The sequence below is a fragment of the Castor canadensis genome, chromosome 1, assembly GCF_047511655.1.
Source record: "Castor canadensis chromosome 1, mCasCan1.hap1v2, whole genome shotgun sequence".
Classification (NCBI taxonomy): Eukaryota; Metazoa; Chordata; class Mammalia; order Rodentia; family Castoridae; genus Castor; species Castor canadensis.
Genome location: NC_133386.1, coordinates 22858722 through 22868509, shown reverse-complemented (window position 1 = coordinate 22868509; position 9788 = coordinate 22858722). Strand labels below are relative to the sequence as shown.

General features: G+C 34.0%; 2 protein-coding genes across 2 annotated transcripts; both read left to right on the top strand.

Moving 5' to 3' along the window:
- The first annotated feature begins 5212 nt into the window (after nt 1-5212).
- Nucleotides 5213-6970, top strand: Gje1 (gap junction protein epsilon 1). Its single transcript, XM_020186088.2, has 3 exons — nt 5213-5275; nt 5899-6051; nt 6575-6970. Exons 1-3 carry the CDS (start codon nt 5213-5215, stop codon nt 6968-6970), a joined length of 612 nt encoding a protein of 203 aa, XP_020041677.1.
- A 1281-nt stretch (nt 6971-8251) lies between these two features.
- Nucleotides 8252-8620, top strand: LOC109700780 (ubiquitin-conjugating enzyme E2 D3-like). Its single transcript, XM_074064962.1, has 2 exons — nt 8252-8395; nt 8450-8620. Exons 1-2 carry the CDS (start codon nt 8252-8254, stop codon nt 8618-8620), a joined length of 315 nt encoding a protein of 104 aa, XP_073921063.1.
- Nucleotides 8621-9788: the final 1168 nt, after the last annotated feature.

Genomic DNA, 9788 nt, shown 5'->3' with positions numbered 1-9788 from the left:
GATGCCTTTATCATTGTCTTTTCTCAACACTGCATTGACAGTTTAAGGTCTTTGGTAATTCTATATGAAATTCAGACTTTGTTCTAATTTTTATAAAGAATGCCATTGAAATTTTGACAGAGATCACACTGAATCTGTAGATCTGAGTGTATAGTCATCTTAGCATTGTTAATTTTACCAACCCATCAATATGAATGTCTTGTATTTATATGTATCTTATTTAACTTCCTTAGTTAATAATTTATAATTTTCAGTTTACAAGTCTTCCGTCTCTTTGGATGAGTTTATTACTACATATTTTACCTCTTTGTTGCTGTTTTAGATGGGATAATTTTACTAATTTCTTTTAAAGATACCTCATTATTTGTACACAGAAAGGTCACTGATCTTTGTATATTGATTTTTGTATTCTTTTCCTTTACTAAATTTATTTGTTCTAACATGTTTGTTTTTGTTGAGTCTTAACTGTTTTATACTTGCATGATCATGTTATCTGCAAAGACAATTTTACTTTTTCTGTCTGATTTGGATTTTTTCCTGATTGCTATAGTTAAGACTTCCAGTATTAATTGGATAAAAGTGGGGAGAGGAATTCTGGCCTTGTATCTGATCTTAGAAGGAAACTTTTCATTTTTTCCTATTGAGAATGATGTTAACTGATGGTTTTTCACATATGGTTTATATTGTGTTGAGAAAACTCCTTCTATACTTATTTTGCTGAGAGTTTTCATCATTAATTGTTCAGTTTTGTCAAATATTCCTCTGCATCTCTTTAAATGATCATGTGTTTTTTATCATTCATTCTGTTAATAGGGTGTATCATTGATTGATTTGCATATGTTGAAGAATCTGCATCACAGATAAATCCTGCTTGGTCCTGGTATAGGATCCTTTTAATGTGCTACAGAATTCAATTATTAGTATGCAACTGAAGATTTTTGCATCTATGTGGATTAGGGATATTGATCTATAGTTTTTTGTGCTGTCATATATAGCTTTGATATCAGAGTGATGCTGGTCTATAGAATGTGTTTGGAAGTATTCCCTCATTTTGCATTTTTTAGAAGACTTTGAGAAGGATTGGTACTAATTTTAAATGTTTGGTAACCTGCTTTAAAGTACTAATTTAGAGTAGTTGGTAAGTAGTAATGATATATAATATTTACTGATTGATGTTCACATGTCAGTTATAATGTATAATGCCTTTATACATTGTTATTTCTTTCAAAACTACCTTGGATTTTGCATTAAATTAGAGGCTTATTCTTATCTGGGTTCTACCACACAAGACTTAAATGTTTTCTCATCTCAGTCAGAAATTTTATGATACCAAAAATATCTGTGAACAGATCATATGTGACTTCTTGAACTTAGATTCATGCTGGCATATCATAGTACTCTCTAAATGTGAGCAATTTTTATACTAATAGTAGATCTGAAGTTACTTTCATTCCTATATCTGAAAGGAAATTTTTAAGCAAGTTTGAGCAAGTAGGCTAGTATTGTTCCCTCAAATTTTAGTCCATTTACTCAGGAAACTTATGTAGTTATCCTGTTCATTTAGGATGGGAAACAAAGGTAAAGTTGAATAGTTAAATTTATACAAAGCCGGGCAGTGGTTTAATCCCACTGGTCTTTGGTGAGCAGAAGTGAATATCCTGGTATCTTAATAGACTCTAATAGTAGTGACACCTTGTTTCCAACAACATTAAACAGAGACAGGAGGAGAGAGGAGAGACATTGAAAGTAGAAATGAGTAGATATGCTACTCATCCATCTCTAAAACACATTTACTCTGACCTACACAAATGCTCTTTGCACTGAATATTCTTATCTGCTTAAAAAGGATCATTAAAAAGGAAAAAATTAATTGAAAACATGTGGTTTACGCTTTCATTGAGGACAGGAGAAATGTTCTCAAAATTCTTTGATAATCCACATACAATGACCATCCCACTTAAAAAAACTGAGGTAATAAATAATTTGCTTAAGATCTCAAATCTGTAATTATGGAGTCCATGATGTTAGTTGTTGTATGTTCTTCCTAGTCACACTGATGCCACTAATTTATGTGGAATCCTTTATGTTTCCCAAGTTCTACATCGGTATTTATTGTTCTTGGTTGGGCCTTTCCTCTTCACAATGAGATCTGACCAGGAAGTAGGGATGAGGTCAAGCTATGAAGAACCATCCAGTTGCTGCATGCTCCAATAATCTACTGGGCCTTTCACAGGAGAAAATAAGAAGTTACACCTGATCCTCCTTTGTTTTCCCATGTTCCAGGGTCCTAGTTATTAATGTAGATTACCTTGTCTAGAAACCCAGAGGTGAGTTTGTCAGCAAAATTTGAGAAAAATATAGAGGAGTCAGTACTCGCCACATGGAAATTTTTTTCTCATTGCTAGTCAGTAAAAAATTCTGATGTAAGAAATGGTCTTAGGGGAGGGGGTGGAGGGGGTGGTAAGGGAGGGGGTGGGGGCAGGGGGGAGAAATGAACCAAGCCTTGTATGCACATATGACTAATAAAAGAAAAATGAAAAAAAAAAAAAAAGAAATGGTCTTAGTATAAAAATCAAATTAATGGTGTGGCTATGATGTCCTTTGATACGATTTCTCAAACATTTAAGGTATAACTAATGACCATCTCAATTAGACAAAATATTTCTAATTGTAAAAGTATAGTTTCAGAGAAAGCCTAACCCCAAAATAGCAGTGAATATGCATGTAGAGAGAAAATTATGTCTTTAAAATAATTGCATGGTGTTGTTTCAAACTAAGTATCTTAAATTTGATACATGGAAAAGCAAAAATGTGATTAAGAATGTTGTACCAGAAAAAAAATTAGTATGGATTAAAAGACCCAGATATTGTTCAAATTATTAAAAAAAAAAAAAAACCTTTTTCCTAACAGGAAGTAGTCTAAGGAAGCTATTCCCCATTAATACAACCATTCTTTTTCAAAATAAGAAACAGAAGAGGCTTTCAGCTAGGAACACAGAGTATAGAGCTACAGACCACTGAAAAGTTATAAGCTACTGACAGCAATGGATTCAGAAACTACTGAGGATCTTGCTTTCCAGAAATAGTACAATGCCTTAATCATGGAACATTCCCTGTCTCCAAAGTAGGGACAATTGGCAAGACTGTTCCCTGTGAGATTTCAGAACTGTTGCAGAGTAGCAACAATTGTATCTCTCCTGCTCTTCCACTTTGGGAGTAGAAGTGTCTATTGTAGTCATCCTACTCCTGTATTACCATTGTATGTTGATGTTGAGTGAACAACATTTTATTTTGTATCTCCAGATTCTGGATCAAGAGGAGTCACATATGAGCCATATCCAGACATAATACGAATTGCATAACCATAGACTCTAACTTTAATGCTATAATTAAATGAGAGTTTCGGCATCTGGCATAATGGTGAAATCATGTAGAATATGAATATCTGTGAGGCAATAAATGTGATAGAATACAAAATTGGCCACACATTTCCCCAATTTTTTGCATCCACATTTTTGCCATGTGACTGCAGATCCATGAAAGTGTAGAAGCTATTTCTCAAATCTGGGTTGATACTGTAATTTTTTTTGCCTAATGTAACATAAGCAAACATGAACCCAGCAGAGGCATAAGCAATGCTCCCACATTAAGGATTGCCCTCTTGTGCTGTTTTTGGAAACCCATGCTATTAGCACAGAAGGAGGCCCAGGTGTCACTTAATAAACAGCCCTACCAATTGTCATACATGTGAGGCCAGTCTCATGATAGCAGGTATCTCTTTGGTACCTTTGGAAGGTAAGATTGAACATAATTTACTACCTAGCACCTTCAAACTTCCTCTTGGTGAGAAAGTTGCCCACAAAGATCAGTAGTTCTACTTTGTTTTTCTCAGGCCATGTTTCTTATAGAGGCAGGCAGGCATTCCATGCAGAATGACAGTCATGACACAGCATTGACCAGGACACAACAATATATCTGTGAATCCCAGCTTCATAAACATACAAATCATATTCCTCATCTACCTAATCTTTATGCACAATAAAGGGGATATTTTGGTCCTGGTATACTTTATTCCTTTTTGTCTCGTTGCTAACTTGGATCAGCCCTAATAAGGAGCAGTCTGGAGTTCTGATTCTAAAAGGATGAGAATATACACCAATTTCTTTTATCCATCTGAGAGATGATTAAGTTGCTCATTTTAATTTTTATCCTATCCAGCACATTACTCTTACTTAACAACACTACTGCTTTTCTCATTGGTTACAATTACACATATTGTGCAGTCATTTCTCCACTGCTGGAAGAGGGCAATGAAGTTTTCTGGAGTTATAGTCTTCAGCATATCACAAGAAAAATAGAAATGAGAAAGGTGGGTAAGGAAAGAAGATGTAATCCACTTTATAGATGAATGGACAAGAGCAAGCAGATATAACAGAAATAATTACTTTCTCTTGATCCATGATGCTCCTCAGCACCTACAACAAGGTCTTAACAGATAATGAATGATTCTACTGAATGACCAAAAGAAAAAGAGGGGTTGTTCTCAGTTTATACTAGACACTGGCCTTACCTCGGTTACAAGTCTACTGTATGTATCTTTAGAAGAGAAACCTAATTGCATTCGTTCCATCTTTGCAGCAAGTATTTTGCAAAAAAGACAAATATAATACTACATCAATAATATTCAGTGATGTAATAGTTATCATAGCCTGTGTTACAATTTCTTAGACTTCCTGGAAATTAGTTATATTGCATGAAAGTAAACAAGAATGCTAATTATCTTTTGGGACACACCTAATGGAAGTCTAAGCTAGAGTGTATTAATTTGCATCTAGGCGATTTTCAGGTGATTGCAGAGGCATCCAGTGCTTTGCGCCTCTGTCTGATGGCCTCTTGCTATGCTGGGCACTCCTGGCTGGCTGGCTGGCTCTGCTGATCCTGCAAGTCAAGGGATTATTAGATTGACCACGTGCCCTCTGCTTTTGTTTCTTTGTTTTTGTTTTGTTGGGGAGGGAGATAGGAAAGTTGACCAGGGCCCCAGAGATCTTTGAAAAAAAGACAGAAAAGAAGGAGGGGGGGAGAGAAATTTGCAGTGATAAGTGTTTTCTGCTGTAAAAGTCATGAGAGACTATAAGAGTTTGATTCTGGCAAATGCTCACTGGCAATGTGGATCAAGAATTAACCGGGATGCCAGGATAGCATCTCCTGAAACATGTCTCTAAATTACATCAAAAACTTCTATGAAGGATGTGTAAGTACTATTCAAAAAAATTTCATGCATTTTTGCCTGTGTATCTTCACCTGGTTTGTATGAGTGCTAAATAAATTCCTTTAGAATTGTGGTGAGTAATATAAATAACAACTGAATTCTTCTAAATATTCTAAATGTAAAGCTATAAATAATTTAGGAAGTACTTTTGGATCTTGACGTTTTAAAGCAGTTCACTCAATTCAAAAATTAGAAAAGTCTGTGACAATTAAACATTATTTGGCTGTTAAGATAGTGGGTGTGCTAAGTTTAATATGGGATTTGTAATTTAATTTTTCAAAAGAGGTATTAGAATAATAAAAGATTCTCATGTCTTCATTTCAAGAATTACAGGGGAAGAAAAAACTAATTGAATTCAAAGCTGTTGAAATATTTCCAAAATAACGCATTTGATTGGCAATATGTCCTTATTTGACTGTTGCATTCATAGTTTAAGAGAGAAAATATATGAAAAATCTCATTATGCAGAATTTATATTTGATTTGATAATCTGGTAATCTCTAAGGCTCTATCTATGTTGCTCCAAAACTTTTTGAATCTTAAAATTTTTAAATGTGACCATGAAAACATCGTTTAAGTTCTTTTTAAAAGATATTTGGTTTTAACTGATTTTATTTTCCTCCTAAAACCACACCCTTTTCTTCGGATCTATCCGAATGTTCTTCCTTGGAGTGTTGGGCTTTGCGGTTTATGGGAATGAGGCTTTGCACTTCAGCTGTGATCCAGACAAAAGAGAGAGAAATCTCTTCTGTTACAATCAGTTCAGGCCAATCACTCCACAAGTAAGTGTGCACGTACATTTTGACTCTACAACAGAGACAATCTTTTCTTTTTAATGTAAAATAATGTCATAAAGAGAAGTACTCCAACAGGCGTGATTATATTGATTTTTCTTTAATTTGCTGTATATTTTGGAAAAACTGAATTTGAGTTGGTCAAGAGTTTCTTCCAATTTTAGAATTCCATTATATATTGATATTATAATCATATTCCAGACTTGTATTTACAGTATAGAAATTAAGTAACTACTAAAATTAATTCATCATTCTCAGCAATTTATAGGCAATGCTACTAAAATATGACTAAGTTTTCACAACTACCATATGTTTAAAAACTTTAAACATCTTGGTAATTGCATGAAGCATTTTAAACTTTACTATGTTCATTGTATTACTTTATTTTTTATAAGACCTTTATGAAACTTGGGATTTTTAAGGTAACTTTCATTGGGTCAGCCAATTTTTAGAATATTTTGTTTACATGTTCATTAAATGGTTTGACTAAGCTATTTCTGACACACCTTAGGTGTTCTGGGCATTACAACTAGTGATTGTCCTGGTTCCTGGTGCTATTTTCCATCTTTATGCTGCATGCAAAAGCATCAATCAAGAGTGTATTCTTCAAAAGCCCATCTACACTGTGATTTACATCTTTTCAGTTTTATTAAGAGTTAGTCTAGAAGTGATAGCATTTTGGCTTCAGATCCACCTTTTTGGTTACCAAGTAAAACCTCTTTACTTGTGTGATGCTGGATCTCTTGGGAAAAAAATGACTATGATAAAATGTATGGTTCCAGAACACTTTGAAAAGACCATTTTTCTCATTGCAATGTATACATTTACTGTAATTACAATGGTACTATGTGTTGCTGAGGTTTTTGAGATCATATTTAGAAGATTATGTTTTCTAGTTAAGCAATGACAAGAGTTGATTACTTACTGTTGTGCCATAGTTGTTAACAACCATTTTTGTTTGGTTTTTATCTTTTTCAGTGAGTACCTCAATTTCAGATATAAATGTTTGTTCTTTAAATGCACTTTGGTGTCCCTGAAATTTATGTCTACCATAAAATATAATGCTGAATTCTAAGTCAGATATCATTGAACAAACATTTCTATTTTATCACATATGTTCTAATGTATACATAGATCTAATGTTACTCATTTTAAATACTACTCTTACAAACGTCTCTCATATACAACATCTTCATTGAAACTTCTATTATCTCTTTTACAGAGTAGAAAATTAATGTTCAGCAATGGTAATTTATGCGCTCAAAGTCATACAACCAAACTAGAATCCAAATCTTCTCATCTCCCTTCCCACTGAACCATTCAGTTTTAACCTTGGGATGAAATTATTTTTGCAATTATGTAAAATGTAATATTTAAGCCCAAAAGTTATAAATTAATTATTAAAAAGTATTTCTATAGTTTGATCATTAACTTAAAGAAATTGAGCAGTTATATTTTAATATTATATGTATGTTGTTTTCTTGAAATTTTTAATATAAAATGGCATGCAAATATAGCCAACAAATAAATTTAAAATGATACAGATAATATTGTGCATGGTTTTCTTATTTCTTGTTATGCTCACAGATATCCAATAGCAGTAACTTCTATATTCAAGGTCATTGAAATGGAAAATTATGTTTATATTAAGTTAGTCTTCCTCAATTGTTATGAAATTATTTCACAATTTTGTATCAGTCCAGCACATTTTTTCTATGAACCTGCCTTACCAACAGTGTTCTTCATTTTGTATCATTTAAGTCTTTATATAGTACTGCCTGGTATTGGTATCTTATTAATGAAAAAGACATACATAGTCAGTTGAGTACTGAGGTTTTCAATTTTTAATTAAGTATTAGTCTATGCTTGATATCACAAATTTCTGGATTTAAAAATTTTAAATCATTGAGTTTTCTTCATATGAAAGCACAGGAGAAAGTCAAACTTTCCTCCATTCAACAAATAATTACTGGGTACCTATTATTTAACACATCCTTCATTAAGAGGTTATATTAGGGTTAGCCAGCTACAAGGTTCTCCTGAACCTCCTAAACATCAAGCACCTGTGTCTGGCAGAGCCTGTGTGAGAAGAAGAAACAATCCTTTTCCCATACCCGAATAATCTACAGCATTGGCCGGACACTTGAGCACACCGAGATAGAAAGGAGCCAGGCAAAAAGCACAGACTATGGCACTGAAATGGATTAATAAGGAATTTAGTGATTTGGCCTGTGACCCTCCAGCACAATGTACTGCAGGTCCAGTTGTGGATGATATGTTTCACTGTCAAGCCACAATTATGAGACCTAATGACAGCCCATACCAAGGTGGTGTATTCTTTTTGACAATTCATTTTCCTACAGACTAACCCATCAAACCACCTAAGGTTGCATTTACAACAAGAATTTATCATCCAAATATTAACAGTAATGGCAGCATTTGTCTCGATATTTTAAAATCACAATGGTCTGCTTCAACTATTTCTAAAGTTCTTTTATCCATTTGTTCACTGCTATGTGATCCAAACCCAGACGACCCCCTAGTGCAGGATCTATAAAACAAAGTACAACAGACTATCTCAGGAATGGACTCAGAAGTATGCCATGTGATACTCCCTTAAAGTCAGAATAACTTGCATTATAGTTGGAATAAACTTTAAATTACTGTTAAAAAGAGTCCATATTAGAAGGTAATTAAAGATAAAAATAATTAAAATTTCATATCTACAAAACAACAGATTCTAGAGAGTGGTCCAGTGACATACCAGGAGAGTGGGACTGGTGTGATAGATGACCCTGAAGGAAAGGAATATTTGTTCATTGCCTTTGTTTAGAATAGCTGACTCTTCCTACTAATAAACAGTAACAATGTTTCATCTTTGTATTATTGTACTTAAAATACTCTGTAGATTATATGCCCCTTCACTTCTTTTGGAAGTGAAGAGTTCTTGTAGAAGTGGTAGACGGCCTCACCAGCCCTCCCACAACCACATACATCATCATCTTGATTTGTATTTTCTTTCCTACATCTTTGCAAAGCTGGTAATATTTAATTGGATGTCAGACATTGCTTCTTTTACCTTGTTGGATGATGGATGTTTTTCTACTCTTAAATATTCTTAAATTTTATTTTGAAACACAATTATTTGGAAACATAGTCTTTTTCTGCTTCCTTTTAAGCTCATTAGATGGGATCCATACAGTCCTTAGCGAAGGGTCAACTTTGCTCATGGCAAAGGCAGACCTTCTGGGTGCTTTGTCAGGTGCCCGTTTGGTGGTTAGAAAATGTTACCCTCTCACTTGCTACTCTTAAAATCCTGAGTTCCATCCTCAACCTGCTTGCCTCATGGTTGCTGAATAAATTTCTGTGTCTTTAGTTATCAGGCCCTCATTGTATCCAAGGAAAGAAGGGATATAGGACAGAAGGGCACTTTCCTCCACTCTCAGGGAAGATCATTTTTTCAAACAACTCACAGCAGATTTTCCTTTATCATTGACTACTCATAGATGAACACTGATTTGTTCTCATTTTAATTCATTCTTTAGAGTTAGGCACCGTCAAAGTATGTCCTGTTAAGAGATTTTTCCAATCTGGCTGTTGGGAACAACAGTCTCAGTCCTATGTAAATCTTGGATATTGTCCCTTTTCTGTTCCCTTAATCTGTTCAAGCCCTTTAATCTGTTCAAGTAGTTTTTATCCTTGACATATATTTAAAGACTTGACAC

What these genes read in the sequence shown, in the direction of transcription:
- Gje1 (XM_020186088.2), top strand. Translation starts at nt 5,213, where the DNA reads ATGTCTCTAAATTACATCAAAAACTTCTATGAAGGATGTGTAAGTACT. An exon ending in GTACTATTCAAAAAAATTTC is followed by an intron (nt 5,276 to 5,898) that starts ATGCATTTTTGC and finishes TCCTCCTAAAAC; the next exon opens with CACACCCTTTTCTTCGGATC. An exon ending in TCAGGCCAATCACTCCACAA is followed by an intron (nt 6,052 to 6,574) that starts GTAAGTGTGCAC and finishes GACACACCTTAG; the next exon opens with GTGTTCTGGGCATTACAACT.
- LOC109700780 (XM_074064962.1), top strand. Translation starts at nt 8,252, where the DNA reads ATGGCACTGAAATGGATTAATAAGGAATTTAGTGATTTGGCCTGTGAC. An exon ending in ACAGCCCATACCAAGGTGGT is followed by an intron (nt 8,396 to 8,449) that starts GTATTCTTTTTG and finishes AAACCACCTAAG; the next exon opens with GTTGCATTTACAACAAGAAT.